We start from the raw sequence: 24,011 nt of genomic DNA, 5'->3' as shown, positions 1-24,011 counted from the left end.
ACTAGATCTTGTGAAGGAAATACAGAACAAGTGCAGAAACAACCACTATTGATGTGTTTCTCTCTTCCCTGGAAGAATCCTGCTGAAGTCTTGTGAACTAGATTTTAAGAGCATTCAAGACTCACCAGTCTCTTTTAGGCACCTCAAGTCAGATGTTTGAAATGTTTCCACTCTCCCAATTAATGAGGCTCCTGGCTGCTCTGGATTTCCCCCTTTCCCATAGAAATACATCTCTGTAGTGTTAAACCTTCTCTACTTGAAGAATCACTTTCCTCTAATGCTGATGTTTTCAGAACTAGAATGACTTAGAAGTAAGACTTTCTGCTATAAAATGGTATGGGCTTTTCTTTAAGTTTAGCGGGCTTGTATATAAACATGGATTTGGGTCAGTCTTCCCCCATCTCCCCTCTGACTTTTTCTACCCTGTTCCTGTCTGCAGGAAGTCCTTTACCACTGGGTGACACTGTTTGATAGTTCTTAACATTTGCAACAGTGAAGCCCTGAAGAAACTCTCCTTTGACTCTTTGGACTTCTGATTTTGAATCAAGGCTTAGTTTTCATATGAAATCCCATATTTTAATGTAGTTAAATTTGATTCAACCAAACCTGCCCTGATTTTTAATTTAGTGGTCCAGACTGACTGGTCTAGAACACTGATGGTGCATTGTAGCTGCAGGGAGTATAATTGATCTTACTTGCTTTTGTGATCTTAAAATCTATTTAAAAACTGCATCATTTCAGAATTGCATATGGATCACTGTTGACCCATGTATAAATAAATTGCTAGTTACCTTTTGGGATTAATCTAGTTGCAAACTGTGCTGTGGAGTGCATTTCCTAGGAGACATAATTTCAGTGATCTTTTCCTGAAAGTCGTGTTTACTGCAATGTAATGATTACCTGTGTAGTGTATTGGTGAAAGCCAGATATACAGTCAGTTGCATGCCTTTGCTAGTCATGATTTATTCCTTTCAAATGAATGACATCAGATGAGATGGAGGGGAGAGGGTGTATGCACGACATGCTGCTGTTTTGCAAGGAGAAAGCAATGCAGTTATTAAGGGCCTTTTTAGTGAGAGGTGTCCAATACACTGGGTCTTCTCCTTGCCATCAGAATGGCTTTCCGCATCCCCAACCCTGTCTAGGGATTTCAGTAATCACAAGGACCTGAGCAAAATGAGCATGGACAATATAAAGTCCTTAACAAACATGCAGGACTTCTTGGAAAAAGAAATTATGTAAGACGCATAGTCTGCTTTGTCAGCCGTTAGTCTCAGACTGGAAGCATGATGTTACAGTGGGTTGAGCACAGACCAGGGTTTAGGGAAGATGGGTGCTGTTCACAGTGTGCTAGTCTTCATCTTATGTTTTCCTGTCTTTTACACTGCCTATATTAAAAACTAGATGCTAAGTAGTTTGTTGCAGAGAAAATCTATATCCAAAATTCACCTGCATCAGACAAAAAGGGGATCTAGTCTCTGCCTGCAGTGGTGAATGAAGGTCTCCATCTCCTTTTTCTCTCCCAGTGCTCTCACAGCCCACCTTGCCTGGAGACCTCCTGTTGCAGTAGGAGGGGATAGGAACTTTCTTTCTCTCATCTTCCACCTCTGATTAAACAGCTGCAATGATACCTCTTCAGCATTTTAACTGAGCAAGAGAAGAAAGAAATGCAACTATTCAGAACTGGTACTTTCAGCTGGTTTCAAACCCAGTGGCAGAGAGCTTCATTGTAGATCTTGCAGCCTGAGGGAAAATTCTTTCAGATTCATACAAATTCCTGTTCATTGGGCCTGGTGATTTTAGTGGAAGGTGAGTATGTGCTTAAAGCTGTGTCTTTCTGCATCTCTTTTCCAAGTAGACTAGATACCAAGAGGAACTAGCCATTCTGTCCTCACCAGTACTGCTCTTTAGCCCTCAGCCTCTAGGCTCTTCCCTTAGCACCCAAGACTTGACTGAACTTGAAAGCACAGCAACAGAGACTGCCTGCTGGTGTTTAAATTGAATGAGAGCCATAAGCAGCTCTTTGCATTTGAGAGAATTTTAGCTGTGGATCATTGCCCCAAATCTTGCACTCCGTCTCCTTTTAGGTGTCAGTGCCAATGCAAACATCTTTAAAATGACCCTCTTTCTTGTGGTTTCTCATCTAGTGGATGTTTTATCTGTGCTTTGTTGACATTACACTCTCAGCAGTACTTAAGGGAAGAAAATGAGCATTAGCTGGATTTCCTTGAGATTTTGAGTGGTTTAGTGTATTTTAATATCCTCTAAAGTGCCAACAGGAACAGCTTCAGTAGCCAGCAAGCTCTGCTTCCTTCCATATCCTTGACATCACTGAGATTGCTTTGAGCTGCCCTGATCAAGTGAGCAGCACCCTTGTTCCTCAAAGAAGTCAATCATAGAATCATAAAATACCAGGTTGGAAGGGACCTCAAGGATCATCTGGTCCAACCTTTCTTGGCAAAAGCACGGTCTAGACAAGACAGCCAGCACCCTGTCGAGCTGAATCTTCAAAGTGTCCAATGTTGGGGAATCTACCATGTCCCTGGGGAGATTATTCCATTGTCTGATCGTTCTCATTGTGAAAAATTTTCCTCTTGTGTCCAGTTGGAATATCCCCAGGACTAACTTGTACCCATTACCCCTCATGTTTTCCATGTGATTCCTTGTAAAAAGGGAGTTTCCATCTTCTTTGTAGCCACCCTTGAAACATGATGATAAGGTCTCCCCTAAGCCTTCTCTTCCCAAAGCTGAACAAACCCAATTGTCCCAGCCTTTCCTCATATGACAGGCTTCCCAGTCCCTTGATCATCTTTGTGGCCCTCCTCTGGACCTTCTCCAGCCTGTCCACATCTTTTTTGTATAGCTGGGATCAAAACTGAACACAGTATTCCAGGTGTGGCCTGACAAGTGCGGAGTAGAGTGGGATAATGACTTTCTTCTCTCTGCTGGTGATGCCATTGTTGATGCAACACAGAACCCCGCTGGCTTTCTTTGCTGCAGCAACACACTGTTCACTCATACTGAGCTTGTTGTCCACCAGGAACCCCAGTTCCCTTTCCACAGAGCTACTCCCCAGACAGGTAGATACCAGCCTGTGCTGCACTCCTGGATTATGTTTTCCCAGGTGCAAGACCTTACACTTGTCCTTGTTGAACTGCATAAGGTTCTTGTTAGCCCACTCTTCCAGCGTGTCCAAGTCATGCTGCAGGGTGGCTCACCCTTCTGAAGTGTCCACTTTTCCACTCAGTTTGATATTATCAGCAAACTTCATCAGGGTACACTTGATCCCATCATCCAGATCACTTCTGAAGATACAAACAAAGTTGGGCCCAATATCGATCCCTGGGGGACCCCACTTGTGACAGGTTTACAGTTTGAAAAAGAGCTATTTACCACCACCCTCTGGGTGCAGCCTGTCAGCCAGTTCCCCACCCACCACACAGACCATTTGTCTCAACCATAACACATCAGTTTCTATAGGAGGAAGCTGTGGGGAACTATATCGAAAGCCTTGAAGAAATTCAGGTAGACAATGTCCACTGCTCACGAAGCAGGTTACTTTGTCATAGAAGGCAATCAGGTTTGTCAAGCACGATTTGCCCTTGGGGAATCTGTGCTGGCTTTTTCCAATCACATGCTTCATTTGACTTGTGATAGCCCCCAGGAAGATTCATTCCATAACTTTCCCTGGGACTGAAGTAAGACTGATGGGCCTATAATTTCCTGGATCCTCCTTTAAGCTCTTCTTGTAGATAGCGGTGACATTAGCCTTCTTCCAGTCTTCTGGGACGTCCTCCGATCTCCACAACTTCTCAAAGATTATGGTGAGCGGCCTCGCAAGAACATCAGCCAGCTCTCTTAACACCCTTGGGTGGATAACATCAGGCTCATCGATTTGTAGGGGTCAAGCTCCTGTCGTAGTTCGCATACCAACTCTTCCTTCACTGACGATGGGTCTGTGTTTACATCAACCTGAATTTTTGTTCCCAAGGCCAGGGGCCCAACAGTGCTGGTAAAGACAGAGGTGAAGAAAGTGTTGAGAACCCCTGCCTTTTCAGCATTGCTGCTGACTAACTCACCTCTCCTGTTTAACACAGGGCCAATATTTTCCCACTGTTTCTGCTTGTTGTCCATGTGGTCTGTCGGTCTTTTGGCAGCCATGCAACTAGTGAAGCTGTTAACTGATGATACCCAGTGTAAGGAAGGTATTCCAAGTTAAACTGTTCTGGCATAGCATGGCTTGCTACTTCATTTTGTCTGCTGGGATCTGAAGATTTTAAAGTGCATGACAAGAAGCAGTAAGATTGGCCTTGCAGAAGCTCGTGATGGTTTCAGAGATGCTCTTCTCTTGTATGTGCATGAACTGGGGCACACAGGGATGAAGTAACCTGCTTAAGATCAGTAATGCAAGGCTGGAGTCATAAACAAAAGCCAGATGCCTGCCAAAGGGTTTAAAAGTCCAATGGGCTTCATTTTGTTTGTAGAATAGTAATGTAGTAAGTAATCTCGTAACAGGATGATATTCGATGAGCGATCCCTGTGGCACAGTAGGTGCACACTGCCCTAAATGTGTTTGATTTTGAGGCAGGTGAAGACACTCTTGTGATCTAGAAGCAAAACTCTTATAGCTGGGAAGTGGTAGCCTTTTTGAACAAAACATGAGGGGCTGGGAGGAATTGCAGTCCCCAGGAACCTCTCTGGTCCTTCTCTCTGCCTCCGCAGGCAGTCTGGCTGTTTTTTGCCATGATCCAAACCCTGTTCATCCCTTTCAGCTGCAAAAGACAGTGTAAGAGCTAAACTCCTTGGGTGGTGCCTGGCTTGAGCATCTTGGCTGGGAAGAGTATTTTGTATTCTGTTTTCAGGAACTCTTTGAATTAAAGGGTGAACTGTGGGAAGTTATTAATGGTATCTATAATCAAGGATTAATCAAGTAAATCTCTCTAGTCAAGTGCCTCTTACTGCCCTGAGAGGATATAGATAAAAACGATAGTGGTGGTGAGCTTTCATGTGCAAACAGTACTGAGATGGTGCCTGGAAATCACACTCTGCATTTAAGTAGCTCTTTTGCCTTACTCTCGAGCTGGCCGATGCAAGGCGGTGCTGGTCATGTAACGGCTGAGCAGAGACATGTTGAAGAGTTTTTATTACAATTCTTCTAGAAATCGGAAGGGGGAGAGTAAAACCATATTTCTTCTCAAAGAATGCCTTTGGGTTACTTGTAACAAACCGCAAGTCTACGCGGTAGTTTAAAGAGCTAAAAATGTAAGTCTTAAAAAATAGTGTTTGATGGTTTACAGTACAGTTCAGAACAGATGTTGAAGTTTTTCGAGAATAAAATCTTCTTCAGTGTTTGAGCTAATGCTTCTGTGGAAGATATTAATTCAAGAATTTATTATGGCAAAAAGGAAATCACGTAACTTTTGGATCCTGGACTAGTCTATTATTTTGATGTTCATCAGTATTTTTAGGCATTTATTTATCTGCTTTTTAAGGGGCCTCAACTCTACTTCTGCTTTCACAGCTGGAAATAATTGTAGGAATCATTTGAAGGGTGAGAATGCCATATATATGTATAATAATACAAATATATGGTGTCTCACAGGAATTTTTATATTCAGATTCCATACGTAGTGGGTGATTCCTGGTATGAGGAATACCAGATAGAACATAAGTGCAATTCCCTGAATGCCATATAAACACGAGGGGTTTTTTGGCATGAACTTCCCTCTCTTGCAGAAACTATGGGAGCCCTGTTGTAGCAAAAGCTCTGGCAGCTGCTGAACCCTTAACCCAGTGTTGTTAAGATCTACTTTGTTAAGAACACTAGTGGCTGTCTGTAGCTCTTGTATGCGTGTTTCCAGTGTTACTACCATTAGGGACTTTTACTGAAGAAAACCATCTGTAGATAGAATAAAAAATAAATAACACTGGAAGCAAACATGTTCGTAGGACATGTTCCCCCAAACATAGCTTGCATGCTTCTGGCATGCCCCGGTTCAGTTGTACCTATTCAGTATGATCAATTTGAAGGGTCTCTTCCATTCTTCCTGAAGTTACTTGAGCTCCAAGGAGAATAAATGAGAGAATTTCAAGTATGTGACCACTTGGTCTTGACTCTCCAAGACTGAGGTACCACTATGGTACTTCTTGGTTGCTCTAGAAGCATCTTTGTATCTGAAAACATTAAACTTCTCTCTGGGAGGGAGGATACTTGAAGTTATTTTTATACAGCATTTTCTTTGTCTAGTGGGATATTGAAATTGCTTTGCAGTTTGAGGAGTTAAAATTTCTCTTCCATGCGGGATCTCCAATTTATTTCTTCTAGATGAAAATCCACGTGTATGTAAGTAGCCATGTGAGAGTTCCTCAGGCAGGACAAGATAGGATAGATAAATGCTTTTGTGCTGCTTGTGCAGCAACAGCTAATTCAGCAGATGCACTGGGGAAGCACCGGCTAAATTAGTGGTGTATTAAACTTGAGCTAAGCTCAGCTGAAACATCCCCCAAATTCCAATCTCTCCTTTGTTTTGGAGCAAGGTAACGGGGAAACACAGAAATGAATTCTCAATTGATCATGTAACAGCAGATGGTTAAAAGGAGCCTCTCGGATGCTCTTAAGGCAGCATATTCCTGTTAAGTGTTTATTTGGATTATTCGTGTCCCACTGTTGCATCTAGTGATGATCTGAAAGCAGCTTTATGGGTTGTGACTTTTGTGGTGATGAGCACTAGAGACTCATGGAATTAATATTTTTTTAATTGTTATTGCTTGAACATTGATTAAACTTTGTTTAAGGACTTTTAAAGGATTCTGTCATTGAGCTTGGCTGGTTTATTTGTGTGAGCCTGAATCATGGAATGAAACTATGGGACTGAACTGCCAGCTCTGTTCCTGTCTGCCATTAGCGTGGTGAATCCTTTGTGCCTCAGTTTCCTTCTTATGTGAAATTTGCCTGTGCTTTTGTAAATGTCTGCTTTGAAAAGGTGTGGGTGGTAATCACACTATCTTAATTGTATTGTTTGTGTATAATATTACACAGTGACTCCGCAGGACTGGGTTGGTGGCTTCCAGCCAGACTGAGGTTTGCAAAGGGTGTGAGAGGATTCACCAAGTGGGAACTGGGTGCCCTGTTTCGCTGTTTAGAAATCCTAGCTGAAATCATTTGCAGCTTAATCACACATGGAAAGCGTCTTCAGTTCCCAAGGGAGTTTTATTCATTCAAGTTTGCTGCTAGTTCATGTTACATTAGGAAACCACGATTCCTGACCTCTGAGTTGAATACATGTTTTTAAAAATAGAGATGGGACAGAAGAAAGGAAAATAAATAGACTTCATTTCAAGGGCTTGCCAAAAGCAAATCTATGTGCTGCAAAATATTACATCAAACTTTCTGAGGAATGACTGAATCAAATTGTTTTCCAGGGGCTTGTGTTAAAAAAATGGTACATTGTTTATGACAGACAGTTGTAGGGTAATTCTGCATTTTTCATCTTTGCCTAAGCAAACAGAAGACTTGTCTTGAAGAAGCAGCAGGTTATTTTCAGATTTACTTTAATGGAGAGCTGTCAGTGATTAATGCTTTCTAGAAGACTCTCAGCCCCATCAACACAACAGAACTGGTAGAGGAGTACAGCAAAAACAAATATTTACAGAGTGGGTTTATTTTGGGTGGAGGTTGGATATGTAACATTTGAATTGGTTTAGGTGTGATAAACCTGACATGAACACCGGGGAAATATGAATCGTGTCCTTATTTTAAAAAAGAAAAGAACTGTAGCTAGTTTATTAATTGTCTACGGTAAAGAGAATAGGCTTCTACACACCTTTTATTAGCAGCATGGTGCTCTGTGATATTTGTTGAGAAGTATGTTGTGGTTTGGGTTTTCTGGGGTTTTTTTGATTTCTGGGTTTTTTTTTGATATGGCATGCAATTAAACAGTGAGGGATTTGAGATATGAGTTCAGTGAAGGGCTACTGAGACGAGCTGGGGGCTTGGGAGCATGTGCTGTGGCAGAGGCTGAGAGACCTGGGCTGCTTCAGCCTGGAACAGAGGCAGGACTGGGGGGGACTTAACAGCAGCCCCCTGTGCCTGGGAGGAACTTAGCAAGAAGATGGAGCCAGGCTCTTCACTGTGGTGCATGGTCAGAGGGTGAGAGGCAATGGCATGAGTTGAAACAAAAGGTTCATACCAGTGTAAGGAAAAACTTCACCATGAAGATAATAGATGAGCAGGATTGCCCACAGAGGCTGTGCAGCCTTGGAGGATTTCAGAACCTTACTGGGTAAAGTCCTGAGCAACCTGGACTGATCTCATAGCTATCCCTGCTCTCAGCAGGAGGTTGAATTAGAAATCTTCCAAGTTTCTTCTGACCCCAATTTTCCAATGATCCATGTGGTGATAGCTGCTTGCTTGATTGAAGCAAGAAGCTGATGGGAGAAGTATTTTTATTGCATGATCAATGTCAGTAAGAGGTTTATGTCATGTACAGCAATATACTTACATAGTTTTGAACTGTGGGCAATTTTTATATTAGTTTCAGAGGTCCCTGTGAGAACTAGCACCCCCACAGAGTTCAAAAACGCTACATATAAACTTGCCTTGAAAAACTAATGCAGGGGCCACCCTGACAGCGGCTCATACTGGTAAGCTGTTTCTCATTGGATTTGCTCCATAGAAACTTGGTGTGTGAGATGTAGCACCAATAAAACACAGTTCCCATCATCCGCTCAAACAAAGAAGCTGAAAGGGCTATGCCGGATCCGTTGGACACATTCAAATCCAGAGTGGCTTCTCTGCATCCACTGAAAACTTAGTCCTGTCGTTTTGCTTCTTCATCTGTAAGTGCACATACAGCCCAAGCAGAGTGATGGTGGTACTGTTCAGTGTTAACGTACGAAGTAGTAGTGGAAATCTTTCCGCTATATCAAGTGGATTTTGAATCAGACCTGAGCAACAATATGAGATTCCTAATGAAAGAAAATAGTTTAGGGATTAAACTGAGACTGAATTTAGACAGGTTTTACAGCCTGTGGAGTGAGAGAGGGAGGGAAGGGCTGCTAACAGTGGGGTCTAAATTAAAGCACATACTCAGCTTTTACTGGAAAATATGTGGCAAATCCCAGTGATTCTCTGATTTGTCTCATAGCTCCGCACGGTACAGTGTGCAGCATTCAGCTGTTCTGCCAGTCAGGGTAATGGAGGTCTGTCGCCTTTTCTTTCATGTCCCATTGATTCATCTCTGTAAACCCACATGCTGTGAGATATTTTTTTGGGGGTCTGTTTGAGGGGACAATGTTTCATCAAACTGATAATTGCAGACTCTGTGTGCAGGTTTCCATGACAGAGAATGGAGGCAGAATTGCTCTGAATGGGCTTTGTTTTGGATGCTGAACTTCTTGTGACTGAAGCTTTTTAATGGAAGGGGGTATGAATAGTCATGTATAAATTATTTAAAAACTATATTTTACTTGTCAGCTGTTGACTAAAAGTGTTGTGATTTGGTGTACAGATATGTTTTCTCTAACAGGATAGGAAAATGCCACATTTCCAGATGATATAAATCATAAAGACTTCATTCATTGCCTTCAGATCAGGATTTCTGTGGATCTTCACTGGGTGAAATACAGCCTTTAAGAAACAACCTCACCCAGCTTTTTCTCCTCTACCTTTCCACTCAAAAATCTGTACCCCATCCCAACGACTGCAGATCTGGCAATTTCCATATGGAAGCTTTTGCTTGGTACAGCACAGTTCAGGGCTTATCCGCAGGTGTTTTCCCCATAGCTGGCATGATACTGATGTATGGTTTTGGTACACATTCGTAGTATTTAATATAGTCAGTATTTAAAATGTCTTTAGGTTCTCCGTATTGCTATCTAAAAATGCTTCATCTGAGTAGGCTTATTAAAATCAATAGGGCTCTTCATGCGCTTAACCTAAATTATTTGTCTAGTTCTTCTTAAAACGGGAGGAATTTGTCTCCAAGTCAATGGACGAAGGCTATTAGAGATTACATTGTTGTGAAATTGCTGTCTATTAAAAAAGCTGCTACTGATGTTTGCTGTTAGAGCTTTTACTTAGTACAGACAAAATTAATCTAGGAAAAGCATACCTGTTACCAATGTAATATGCTGCCTTTATGTTTTAACACACCTTTAAAAGGCCTTTCAATGTAGACTTACAGCAGTTTTTCCCGTTTTACAGATACTGTGAACAAGGACACTGAACCCAAAGATCCATATCCCATTCCAAGAAAGATTATGGCTGAACCAGACTACATAGATGATGACAATCCTGAGTTAATTAGACCTCAAAAATTAATTAATCCTGTTAAGTCATCACGGAATCATCAGGATCTCCATAGAGAGCTGCTTATGAATCAGAAAAGGTAAGAGTCTAAAAATCACTTGTGCCACCCTCCCACTCCAAACACAGGGCTTGAGTTTTAGTTTCATCAAAATGATGTTTTACCCAAAACCTAGCAGACATTTTTTGTTGTTTCAGAAATTGTAGATGAAAAGATTCTGATTCTTAACCATGGCATTTATTTCTGTTTTGAATTTCAGTTGCTCTGCACAAGGTGCTGTAAAAGACTTTCTCACTTTGGTTTTGTGAAGACTTGCAAAGGGTCAGTTTCAAGAGGGAGCAGTTCAGTTCTCCCCTATCACATTTCATATTGCTTACCTGGGCACTGTAATTTGTCTTGAACTCTTAACTTTATCAAGTATTTGACAAGATTTTGCAATTACCAGCAGGACGATAAAATCTGTGGGTTTTCACTGTTCCCAGCACACCGAGTCTGTGGGGCCACCTTTAAATCAAAGAAATAATCTATTTTTATCTCACATGAAACTGTTCTCTCCTTACTTTATCTTTCTTGCAATGCAGTGTGGTAGTCTGGTGCCTGCTCTGCTGCTGCACAAGTGTTTCTTTGTGTGCGATGCAAATGCTGCTCCCTCCATTCTGGGATGGGATGCACAGCTGTTGCTCTATATATTGCTTTTAAAGTTGTAAATAACTGGAACTCGATCTCATCAACTTCAGAGACACAGGCACTTGGCCCAGAAATAGCTGAAGTTCTGTTATTAAACCTCTTCAGCAACGGAGGAGCCATTTAGAAAACATGTTAAGAAAATAGCCACCAGACCACAGGGTGGAGGCAAAGCCACCAAGCTTGTTGATAGTCCTCCATTTAAACAAACATGATAACTATGATAAAAAATAGCGATTTGGTGGATTGAAGCCACTCAAAATGGAATTTCCAAAGGCAAGGATGTGGGGATCCGCACTACAGAACTGGCAGAACAGTATTTCAGAGTGCATTTGAGAATAAAGTTGCTGATAGCAGCCATTCAGGCTCTTTGAGACCCAGGACCTTGATAAAGGAGAGGAGGAAGGTCTTGCTTTGACTGCTCCAGCACAACTGGATTTGTCCATTTGACAGGAAGAGTCACATTATGAAAGTTTTTCTTCCCCCCCCCCCCCCCCCCCTCTGTCAGGGTAGTATTTTGAGGGGAGAAGGGGTCTTTTCTATCTGTAATAGCAAAATCCTCACAAATGCTGGGCTTAGATACTTAATTCTAAATGAACTGCATACACAATACAGCATTTCTTTAGTGATAAAGTGGTAGAAATGTTTTACAGAATCCCAACTGAATTGGAAGAAACTGGCCTAAATAGGTGTTTGTCCTATTTTTCATTAATGGGATTAAACATCAAAGTTAGTTCCTAGCACCAAGAAGGCTATATATTCGTTGAAAGATAGTTGAAGTTTCCCAACTTATGATCTTATTCTAAAGGATGTGGAGGCTGCAATAAATTAAGGCTATTTTTTTTTCTTTTAAGTTTATGAAAGCATAAAGCACTTTTAAATAGTATGGAGTTCTTTTCTTCTAGGAGAATATCCTATTACACAGAGTTGTGCAGCCCTCAATACCCACTCTTCTCTTATTGTGATTTTGATTAGCTGCAGCTGTTAATTTTAGATTCTTATTTATTGGTGCAGAAATGAAATAGTTTGAGGGTTTTCAGCAGCAGAAAAACTGGTATTTTTGAGAAGAGGGTTAGTCTTCTGTGCTTCATGCCACTGTACTAGCTCTGATATGAAGCTTGTGTTCTGCTTTGTTACTGCAAACTGTCATATTTATGGAGGACTTGTAGTGCTCTTATAGAAGTCTGCTTAACATGCACCTTATTTTATTGTGAAGACTCAATGTAGGCATCAGAAGCTTCGCTTTTTGAGCAGTCAGCTCTGAACAGCCATTTCTGGATCTTAGAAGATATTAGCCAGTGCTGGTCCCATCGTTCTCCATGCCTACTGTGAGCAGTGTCTGTTGGGTCTTGAACTGACGTAGTTCTTTACTTGCAGAAATGGTAGTTGCTCCGGGCAGACAAAGATCCAGGTGGTGGTACCTCAAGGCACTGGTCACTTATTTTAAGCTATTTTTACTCATCAGGAGTCAACCTCAGCTCTGTAGAGTATTGGTCCTATCCCTTCCAGAGGTTTTAACCCTATCAACTCTAACTGGTGTTATAGTACACTTTGCTTACTCTATATCAACGCTTTAGGATTTTTTATTTAATGAGGACAGTCACTAGGGGGTGATACAAGACTCCCAGTTAATCCAGTAGCTGCCTATTTGTTGCTTTTCCTTTTTACATGTGGGAGTGGAAATAGGATTGACGTGGTTCTGCTACGGACCTGACTACCAACCCCACTTGATTAGACTGAGAGGTTTTATTTACTTGCATCTTCTGCAGGTCCCCTTTATTACAGCTACAGCATGTTTCTTGTGCCTCTGCTTTGTTACAGTACAACCTGACTGGAAAAAAGCAGGAACGAGTAATGTTACTCAGCAGCTTACCGCTGGTTTGTGGCTGTTGCTAATTGCTGTCATGGAAGTTTCCATTGATTCAGCTCTCACTGATCCAGTAGTAGTAGTAGTAGTAGTAATAAAAAATCACTCCAGCTTTTCTCTGCCTGGCTTAGATTTTATGTGTTAAAATGTAATTAAAATAGCATGAAACATAAAATATTAACACAATCTTGTAGCTTCTGTTGCATTCAGGCCATGAGATCTATTATGAGAAATAGCGAACAGCATTTGGTGTTGCTAAATATTTGATTTTGCTGTCAGGGTATGTACAGGGATAGTGTGTTGCATAATATATGGAGTCATTCATAGATGTCACCATAAAATGGCATTTTAATGTATTATTGGACATGCTGTCAGATATGCATATTATGGAAGAATTGGTCAACCACAGATATATAGCAAGTAGGGAAGAGTAAGAATATGCCTTCTGAAAGCTTATTCAGATTATTGAATTTCTTAAAGTTGAAATAAAAAATGGTTGTTAATGCTGAATATTTTCACTTAATAGTCTTCACAGGGAAAATGACAATAACGAAGGCAAATTTTGGATCTTTCTGCTCTGACTTAAGTGACACTCATATCTGAATAACAGGGAGAGCTTTGAGTCTTACCATAACAGATTTTGAAAACATCATAGCAAAACAGATATAAAAGAAATAGCTGAAGTCACAAAAATAAGTAGGAGTGAGCATGTATCTGTGTGTGTGCGCCTGTATAAATAAAGTCATGCATCTTCCCAAAGAGTAAGCTTTCTCGTTTTAGAGTAGTTGGCTTGGAAAGCAATTTGTGCTGAACAGACTTGAAACATTCAGTTGATGTAGTACCTAAAGTCTTGTGAGAGGGAGAATCCTCCAGCCTTTGTCTGGTCTCCAAGGTGACTGCAACTTTTTTTATTCTGTTTTTTGTTGGTTTAGCTTCTTTGTGATTTTGAGTGCAGCCTGGGAGCTCTCACTGAAAATAGCTTCTCTATTCCAGCTAGTCCAGCCAGGCATGGGTAAAGCTCTCACATTTTCAAGTAAGGACAGAATCCATGATTTCCAGGAGCAGTGTGACAAAGTCCAGAGGGAGACCACTTTTTAGTTCTGTCCATGCAAATTTTGGTGGGCATAATACCCTGCATAGAACTGTCTGAACACAATCTCTCTGAGTTATCAGCCAGCAAGAGAAGTTTTTTTGTCCAAAATTTGTTTCTAGCTCTGCTAGAGTCTTGATTTCTGATGTTTTTTTTAATCCCTTCTTCTGGAATTGAGAGGATCGGGGGAAGACTAAAGATGAAAGACAAAATAGTGAATTATACAGGAGAAATACTAGCATGCATGTTAAAGGGAAATATCCTCAGTAATAATACAGCTTAAATTCTAGTTTAGGGCTTTTGGCTAGAAACCAGGCAAATGTCTGCATGGTTTTTTACCTTTTAAATCATTATTTATATTCCAGTGTATCTAAATAGGCAACTGCTTGACTGTAGAAAACCTGCCTACAATTCTGTGTGAATTTCTGCTAAATAAAACTGATCTCTTTCTTCCCTGTTTCCCCCCCCCCCCCTCCTCCTATTTAATTTGAAGGGGTCTTGCACCTCAGAACAAACCAGAGCTACAGAAGGTGATGGAGAAGAGGAAACGAGATCAAGTTATTAAACAACAAAAAGAAGAGGAAGCACAAAAGAAGAAATCAGACCTGGAAATAGAGCTACTGAAACGGCAGCAGAAACTGGAGCAGGTAAGATGGGGAATAACACTACCTTTTCACATCTGCATCAGAGCTACTCACCCGAGGCTCCCTTTGTAGACACGAAAAATGCAGCAGCCGATTTTTGGCACATTTCCTCTGATCAAATGCAGATATCTTTTTTAGGATGAGTCAAATCACACTCTACAACTACCTGTTTGTTGTTACTTACTGTATAGGAACTGCATATGGTGTCTGCCTTTGGTCAAATGAATCCTGTACCACACAACAGGAATGTGTGTGGAGCACTGACCTTATTTAACCATTGAAACTGTGGTGAATTAGTCAACTTCAGTAGTCTAATGATTAAGAGGTGATCCACGAGGAATGGCTGTTAGGCTGTAGTGCATCAAAACTGGTGGATGCTTAATGAATAAAAAAATCAATTGATTCTTTCTCCTGGGTTATGTAAGAAACTAGATGACTTCAAAAAGATCTTTTGTAGCCTTAAAACGTGTGAGCCCATTGGCATTTTCAAGCCAAGGAAAAGACCCTGAGTATGGAGATGGTGTGGAGTTGGAGTTCATTGTGGTGAAGCTTACTGCTAGGCACAGGGCCAGCCAGATGTCTCTGTGCCAATTAAGGCACTTCGTGTACCTGCAAGGAAATATCTCTACAGTGAAACACCTCATCATAGAAGTCACTGTGCATCAAGCATTGCATTTATTTTTAAATGAATGAATGCTCGAAAACAGTATTTCCTGTTTTTCTCAATGGAAATCAATTAAGGCAAATAATTACTCTATTGAAAATGAGATGTAATCCAATCATTATTTAGGTTTTGGGGGTTTTATTTTGTTTTTTTTTAATTAGGCTTAGAAATATTTTTGGAGGGAGAAAGCTATTCTATTTTTAAGTGTATCATCCTGTCACTTTCCTTTTCTGCTCTTAAGTGCCCAGCTTCAAATGGTTCAGCTTGTGGGAAGATTAGATTTGAAGCTGAGCCGTCCAAGGACATATGTAGAATAGAAAATTCTGTTAGAAGAGGAGAAGCCTGCCCATTGCAAACAATGTTGTGACTTTGTAAACATCATAGGAATGGCGTTAATTGACAACACGACTCATGGAGGAATGTTGTCATGATTTATTGTAACAAGGCATGTCCCTTGCCAGTGAACCAGAGACAAAGGAGAGATTATTTAGGTGAGCTGTATGTGGTCCCCTTTAATCAGGGAGACCTTGGTCTGCTAAAAAAAAAAAAAAAAAAGAAAGATTCTTTCAAGAGCTTTTGTTAGTTTTCTAAAGGATTGTTTCTTCCTTTCTGCCAACTTATCTGCCTTCACTGAGGATTGCTAAGCAATCCATATTCTGTGCCGTGTTCTGTATGAGCACTGTATAGCTTTGCCCCATAGAGCAGGACATTTAACCTCACATGGTAGATTCCAGTGTCTGCATGGGCAGGAGCTCCAACTGGGTTAAAAATGTCAGTTGAATGGGCTCTCAAAAATGAACAACTAAGGGCCAAGGAGGATTTTTTTTTTTATTGCTTTTTGTGATAGACAAAACAGAAACACCAAAGGAGGCTCAAGTTAGATACAGAAATCCATACCTAGACACTCAGAAATAAATTCTGCAAGTGTGCTCAGTAGTAGCTGTTCGCATGTGTTCTCCCAAAAGTCACATTCGTCCTTGTCCTGTTGTAAAACCCAGGGAAGGGAATTGTTACTGTTTCTTTAATGAAGATGTCCAAGAATTTCTTCAAAAATGCTTCATCTTGTTCTCGTACTGGGCTTGCAGAGTTTTTGTCCATCTGGCAGAGGTGGACATCTGGAACAAGCTAGAGCCAAGGATCTGAAAAGATTTACCGTTTATGAGAACAGATACTCTCAAAGAAATGGAACTTTATCTTTTCCCTGAGAGGGAGAAAGGAAGCGGTTTAAATAGTTTTGCACAGCCAATTATTGAAACCTTTAGTTTTTTGTCTTGTATTTTGATGATCTGTTTTATATGCTTTTTTTTACATGTGATTCCCTTTTAAGCTGGAACTGGAGCAACAGAAGATACAGGAAGAGCAGGAAAATGCACCTGAATTTGTCAAAGTCAAGGGCAACTTGAGGAGGACGGTCCAGGAAGCAACAGAAGCACCAGACTCCTAGAGCCAGTGCCTGCTAAGACTTCCAGCTTTCCTGCAGAGAGAGGCTTTTGCAAGTTGTCTCAGATTTGCCCCTCAAGAGGGAAAATAACAGCATCCAGCTGACACTTACTGAAGATGAGATTTTTAATTCCTGGGACATGTGGATTAAAAAGACAGTACCATAAACAGATCGACTTGCCAAATGCAGTCCTGAGATCAATGGATAAGGAGTTGTTTGTCAGCTCAGTGTCATGGACCAGTCTGATGTGCTTGCTCAGAGATTTTAACCAGGGAAACTAGAGAAACTCCTTCAGTGTTGCACTGCTTTATCTCTTGTGATCCTAGTTTAGTGGAGATACACAGATTATATTTTGCTTTAAAACACAAAAATCCTCCTGTGATATCTTATGAAGCTTTGCTGTGCAGGTAGATTTCCTCCATCTAGACCTACAGCCTGTGTGTATCACACAAAAATTTGTGTTTAGTTGGAATTTTTATCAACTCTGGGAGGATATGAGTTATGTGGATCACTGCTGCCCATCCCCACTAGGATAGGCAGGTGTGGGCAAGATGAGAATGCTTAAAATTCACCAGCAGTGAAAAGTTAAGCAGCCTTAAAGCCCATTTCTCCCTGTTTGGCATGTAGAATTTGGGCTATGAAAGAGCAGAAATCTGATGATCCTCTCACCAGGGAGAATCCAGAAGCTGATTTATCTCTGTCTCTTACACCATTGTGTACAGCCTGTGCAGTGCTACCTGTGAATTTACCTCTCAATGCAAAATGACCTGTCTTCTACTTTTTGTGTTTTTAAATCCTATTTACTTTGCTGTTGTGGCCTTTCTCCTCCAAGGACATGCTGATCTGAGTACAGTGTTAACACATTACTTGGTAGTGTTTAAACTCATTTGCTGGAACTGAAATCAGGAATCTGATCTGCCATCAGTTCCTGCTCTTTGCAACAGAGCAGTGTTTAAGCCAGACCAAACTGATCATTGGAATCTACTGAAATGGAAATTTTTTTGCTGAAGTGAGGCATAAAATGAAATTCATTTTATCCTATCCTTCCTTTAGCCTCAAGAAAGAAGGGAAGTGTGTTACCACTGAGTCGTAGGGTCCAATTCTGTCACCTTCTGCCTTTCCACAAGTTTCCCCTGTGACTTGCCATTAAATAAAATATTGCTCAGCTTGCACAGGGATGGCAGAATCTGATCCTTCATGCTTATGACTACTAGTTATCCAGGAAAGCCTGGGATGAGGAGGGCGGAACAGATTACTCATGTAGGATTATAGAATTGGATTCTTACCTGGTGTGAATGGGTGCAGGTATCTTTTCAGAATCTGGGGAGAAATCCTCACCTTCCTTGGTTGGCACAGTCCTAGCTCTCACTGAAGCTGTGTTCATCTGTATCAGCTGAGGATCTAATCCTAGTCTTTGCCTTAGGATGCTAAACAAAATAATTTCTACTTTGTAATTACATTGGACATAACCGTTTGCGAACACTTTTTATTAATATCAACAGTGGTGTGTTTTGTATTGTGAAGGTGGTGGGGGAGGGTTTGTTGGTTTGTTTTTTAGTTCCTTTTGCCTTTTAAGTATTGGACATTTTAAATACAATTTCAGCATGAACAAAATGCTCACAATTAGGAATGTTTCCTAGATACAGACTTCAATTTGTCAAGATCCAGGCATTTTTTATGAGGACATAATCGGATTGAGAGTAAATTGAGTTGTGATAAGTGTATTGCCATTGATTGAGACTTGCAGTGTGACTCATGTCTAGAAGATTAAATGTGAAGATGGTCTACCAGACTGTTCAGATTATGGACATACAAAAGACAAAAGGCCAAAAGTAAGACTCTTTCATGTATTTTCTCAACAAAGGAACACCCTGAGTGCTGCAGGTTCTTCCCTCTCTCCTCCTCTTCTTCTGGAAGGAGAAGATCTTCCTTTCTGGCAGCACATTATTCAAACACTTGCACTGATTAAGTTTGTTTCATGTTGTTGAGACAGCACTATCTATGAGCCTTCTACGCCACACTCATGTTTTATCTTAGCCGCTCTCAGCCTACCAGACTTCATGCCTCTTGGTTTCCACTCCACAGTTAACCTTCTGCTCACTATGGAAATGTCTAGAAGTTGTTGAGGAAACCCTCCTCTGGCTTGTGCAGACCATTTCTTCTCAGCCATTTCCCCTCGGTGAGCATGTCAGTCCTACTATGTGTGCACAGTGAAATGAAGTTGGTGTAATCCAAATGGCACCGGAGTCGGTGGGGGATGAGGACCTCTCTTTGGCTTCAGTGGGTGTGTTGGATTGGGCCCTTCAAGGCTGAAGGCATTCTGCCTTCATTTCTTTCCATGTCAGCTTGTGATTCAGGGTAGAGTTTGTCTTTCTGAAACACAGGAGGCCAGAAAACCCTTGTACATACAGCGTGAAGTAGGTTTTTGTTTTCAGTTGGAATTAATTCTCTGTGTGAACAGAACATCAATGTGTGTGTTAGAACATCTTTGAATTCTGCTGACCCTTTAGTCTAGGAATCCCAGCCACCTTCATGTCGATTTGACAGGCAAAAGCTTGTCTTCAAAGTCAGGATTGTGCTAGAATGGGCAACCCTTAAATGGGTGGTCAGCTAGTCACACCACAAGTGTCCTGTGCGGCTACTCAAGTAAGAAACTGATTGCCAGTGAGCATAAGCAATTCCTCATCTGCCCTTTAGCTATATGGGTTTTGAAGTAATCCAGCAAATACTTCAGTGATTTGAAAATGGCTCACTTACCACTTTGTACTTTTTTAAAACTCTTGCTTTTGATAGTATAATAGTAAATTTTTTAGCATTTTTGTGGCTTTAACCTTCTGTTAATATCTGCACTTGTTTGAGTGTACATATATAAATATATATAAATATAAAAAGGGAGCCTTAATGGATTTGTTTTCATAATTTAATATTTTTTGTATTTGCTCTTGTATAATTGTTTTTAACTAAAGGTATTACGAGAATGAGGGTGGAATACTTAGAACCAAAGTTATGCTTAATAAAATCTACTACATGCTTGGCGTATGCGGTGGTGTCTGTCATGTCCTGCTGAAAACAAAGCCTCGGGGACTGTGCTGAGATATCCAGGTTATTTAAAATTCTGCAATGCAGGGGGGGAGTATGAAGATCGTGCTGACTTTTTGTTCCTTTAAACTGCATCCATGTTTGTATATGCAAAATTATTGGCAAATTAGCTGGCAGAAAAAGCTCATTGTGTCTCTTAGTCTTATTATCTTTTGAATATTTTTGACACAGGAGACTGTTAGGACTGTGTAGCTGTTCAGCTGGTGCAAGGTGAGGCAGAGCATGAGTGAAAACTTATGATGGGAATCAAATAATTGTGAAACTCATTCCCTATCCTTCTAACTTTATCAGAGTATACCAGGCAAAATTCAACCCTGGAATCGTTAGCATTGCAACAGCTCCACCCTGAAAGGGAATGAGGAAAGAGCCTGGTCCTGGGTTCAGTCCTGCAAAGGTCCTTTTAATTTAGCTAGTGCTTAAGCCTGTGGTTCCAGTAGGAAAAACTTGGACATGTGAAAGAAAGTGCATGCACAAATGATTTGCTGGGTTAGGGTCAGATTGCTCAGTGCCATTGCTAAGAGCAAAATCCTGTGTCAACAGCAGACAGAGAAAACTAGCAGGGGGAGGAAGGGGGCTGGAGCAGGTGTGGGTCATCAATTCTCCACAAAGATCCTCAGCTCTTACTGGTGAGCCCTGGTCAGCCAGGGACAGGTGGTGATGGAGGGGGAGCTGGAGAGGAGCGTGGGGTAAAACAAAGTGGGGGAGGAGAAGAGCAGTGAATTCAGAACAGATGTCAGGAAATGCTTTTTCCTTCAGAAACTGCTCAGCATGTGGAATGGGTCCTGGCAGTACTGCTGATGCAATGATGCTGGACCCGCTCCAGGAGCTGTCAAATGTGGGGGAGGTAAGAAAGAACAGAGAGTTAATAAGGGGTGGGTTCCTGTGGCCTGATGGAGATACTGCCCTGTGCACTCCTACCTCAAGCATATTCAAATGTGTTTTGAATTATCTTTTGATACTTCACTGCAGCTCCAGAAAGAAAACAGTGAGGGCACGTGATCTGCTTTTGTAGCATGTCCAGCGGAAAAGATGATCTTCCTTTTGTATGCTTTTTTGGACTGTGTTGAGCTAATACGTTTTGTCATGTGGCTTTGCAAGCACTGGTCTGCTGGGGGCTTTGCTTGTGCTCCTGTAGCCATATGCAGATGGTTTGTGTCATGCCACAGCTACATGGAAAGATGTACCTTGAGGTCCCTTAGCTGCTGTTACAGGGTCCATGGATAGCACTCATAACCTAAAATGGCTAATGACACCTGTGGTGACTAGTTGCACTTAAGAAAATAACTGAGCGAGATGGTTGGAGTCAGACCAGCTTCAGCAGTGCGGTTTCCATCGGATCAGAACTGATGTCTTTAGGGTGAAGAATGGGAGGGCAAGTTGGGTTCTTGGGGCATTGCAATAGGAAGAGCACAAACACTCAATGACATCTGGAGGACTGGAAATATGAAGTAGCTTTCCCCCCATGCCACCACTTAAAACTGTTGGTTGAAATATTTCATCTGTCAGAGTAAAGGTTTGTGGTGCCCTTGGTAATATTAAGGATGACTCTCCTCGATGGAGGTGGCCAGAGGAAGTATTTGGTGGTGGTAGTAGAGCACAGACATCCTGACTGCCACTCCAGTGCTTGTTTTCCACAGCCCATGTTTTGGCGTTGCTTTCGACCTCGGTAATGGCTGCACTGGGTCCACCACACTGCCTGCATTGCCTCGCCCAGGTTAGACAGGGGCTATTCTGTTCTTCTTCAGGTACCCAGGGGTCCATTTTAGTGAATCTTAGGTGCATTTGAGCGAATCGTCTGCTTTTCACAGAATCACAGAATCATCTAGGTTGGAAAAGACCTTGAAGATCATCTAGTCCAACCATTTCATTTCTATCTGCGCAGAGAAAAACAGCCCTGTGAAGCGCAGTTCCCTTCCTTTCTTTGACTGTAAAGGCCTGCAATGCCTGACTGGGAGGGAACATCATCTAGTTTGCAAAGGCCTCAAGCTGAGCGATTCAAATGCCACCTCTGCCCCACAGGAATGATGAGGCACCTGGATACCTTTAGTAAATTCAGCCACTAATCTGTGTGTGGTTCATAAGCTGATAAAGAGCTCACCTCTCCACTGTGCTCACTGGCTCTGGGGCTTGGAGTCTTCAACTGAGCCCCTGAGGTGCTGGGGTGACATGTGGCCTCTGCAGGGGGCTGGGGAGAAGGGACCTGCCCCAGGGAGGGAGGTGGCATCTCCACAGTGGTGGTGAGGGAAGGGGGAGGACATAAAGCACCTGAGAAGCGGTTCCAAGAGCCAGAATCACCCACTACAGCTGTAGTACTTAATTACCTGAGTAATCATTTTCAGAGTTAACTTCTATTATGTACCCAAGTCTAACCTCTGCGGTGGATGGCATGAGCAATTTAACACAGATTGAGGCTGGCACCGGGGAACTTCAGCCTGATTAGGTGGGAAGAAGAAACATACTTCTTTCCCCCTCTTCAGCTGTTCAGAAACAAATCTTTCATAACACAATTGAAATGCCAAGTCTGCTTCATTGTGCTTGAAAATTAAAGAGCACCCAGCAAGGCTCAGCCCCTTAGCAGGGTTCATTTGAAGCATGGCTCGGTACAGAAAGGCAAAGGGTGCGGAGAACTGAATCCCACCTGCTCTGGAGTCAGGGCACGGCAGCCCAGCCCATCTGAAACGGTCTCCCCCTAAAAAGCGGTGATGTCCACCAGGCTATCTGTCTTTGAACTCTCCTTTGGTAAATGAGGCCTAAAAGATTCTCCGATGAAAAGCTGATCAGGAATTTTCTTTCATCAGCAGCAGCAGGAAGAGAGAGAGACCCTTTAAATTTACCCTGTCAAACCTGGAAGGCCCTTCATCACTGCAGTCATGGACCATAAAGAGTCATTTTCCCTGATGTACAATTTCAGCACTTGTCCTCATCCAGCTTTATTTCTGTGCTAATCGTTTAGGTGAATTCTCCTCTGTACAATTTCAGGGTACCACCTCACAAGCTGAGCTCAGCAGAAAAGCAGCTTTTGGAAATTTGCTGCCCTATACTTCACAACCACTGGTTTGCTGGGAAATTTGCCTCTAATTTCCAATACAAATCAAATTAACTCATTAAATACCAAGGAGTAAATTATCTTCAAAACACAGATCTTGTATTTTTTGTCATTTTCTTATTGCAATGGAGTTGCTTCTGTTTTGCACCGAGAATTCTATTCCCAGCATATTAGGGAATCATACTGATAACCAGACCAGAGGTGAACTCAAACTACCTACAGCTTTAAAAGGCCCCTCTGCGGGCAGACCAGCTCATTCCTGATGCTGAAGAGCAGGAATTGCTGTCTGGAGAGGAAAAAGGAGGAATAGACAGTGGGAAGGCAAGTCCCTGGCTGATGAAGATTTCCACCCTGTACCCAAGGTTAAACAGCAAGTGTGAGGATGATGCACAAGCCTGCGCACGGCATAGTGTGTTCCTGCGTTTACATCTAAAGTACCCTATGTTTTTTTTTCTTTTCCCCTGAAGCCTCATTGTGCTTTTGATTCCTTTCCTATTGTTTCCTTTCACCCCAAGCTCTTGATGCCTATTCAGGCCTCCCTGCCCTTGGATTATTTCCCAGGGTTGGTTTGTAATGAAAGGCATTTAATTAGTGAGGAATCCTTGGGATGGATCCTAAAATGGGTGTTTGAGGCTGATGACTGCACTGCGGTGCAGAGCGAAGGGGAAACCCAGCCCGAGCCCTCAGCATGTGGGGAGTGGAAATGAGAAATACTGTGTATGCAGGGGGAACGAGTGGCTCAGAATAAAAATTCAGAGTGGATGTCTGACAGAACATAAATGACCAATTGGTATAATTGTATCAAACTTTTTATCTTGGAGCCCCACTTAAAAAGAAGGGCCATGATGATAAAAGCCCGACGGGGCTGAGAAGGAAGATGGAAGTACATTGTGTGATTAGCAAGAAGCCTAAAGTACCTAGAAACAATCCCTGGGCAAAGTCATATGGTCCCGCTTAAAGCTATAAAAAGCCTCTTTGACTGATTTACCGTGCAGGTTATTTAACCTCCCCTTCACTCGGCCCCAGCGCGGGGGTTTCCAGGGGCTGTTGGGATGCGACGAGTCCCCGCGGGTCGGATCCTGCTGAACTGGCACACGCTGCTGCCATCTCCTGGGCAAAGCCGTGCGGAGCGGGCTGGAGGATTTCACCCTGTGGGTTGGCCCTGCAAA

The 24,011-nt window shown here is 42.0% G+C and overlaps 1 protein-coding gene across 5 annotated transcripts in view; it reads left to right on the top strand.

Annotated features, from left to right (window-relative positions):
- FAM107B (family with sequence similarity 107 member B) overlaps positions 1-19,736 on the top strand; it is a 63,320-nt gene extending 43,584 nt beyond the window's left edge. For 4 of the 5 annotated variants that reach the window (XM_074869817.1, XM_074869819.1, XM_074869818.1 and 1 more), the window contains 3 exons: positions 10,205-10,388; positions 14,442-14,595; positions 16,584-19,736. In XM_074869817.1, coding sequence (XP_074725918.1) covers positions 10,261-10,388; positions 14,442-14,595; positions 16,584-16,700 — 399 coding nt within the window. In that variant the 5' untranslated portion in view covers positions 10,205-10,260 and the 3' untranslated portion in view covers positions 16,701-19,736. Of the gene's footprint in view, positions 1-9,405; positions 9,426-10,204; positions 10,389-14,441; positions 14,596-16,583 lie in introns of those variants that run through there. The other variant, XM_074869816.1, reaches the window with a different exon arrangement.
- Positions 19,737-24,011: the final 4,275 nt, after the last annotated feature.

Source organism: Strix uralensis, chromosome 5 (genome assembly GCF_047716275.1).
Source record: "Strix uralensis isolate ZFMK-TIS-50842 chromosome 5, bStrUra1, whole genome shotgun sequence".
NCBI lineage: Eukaryota > Metazoa > Chordata > Aves > Strigiformes > Strigidae > Strix > Strix uralensis.
This window is presented reverse-complemented; position numbering and strand designations above follow the sequence as displayed.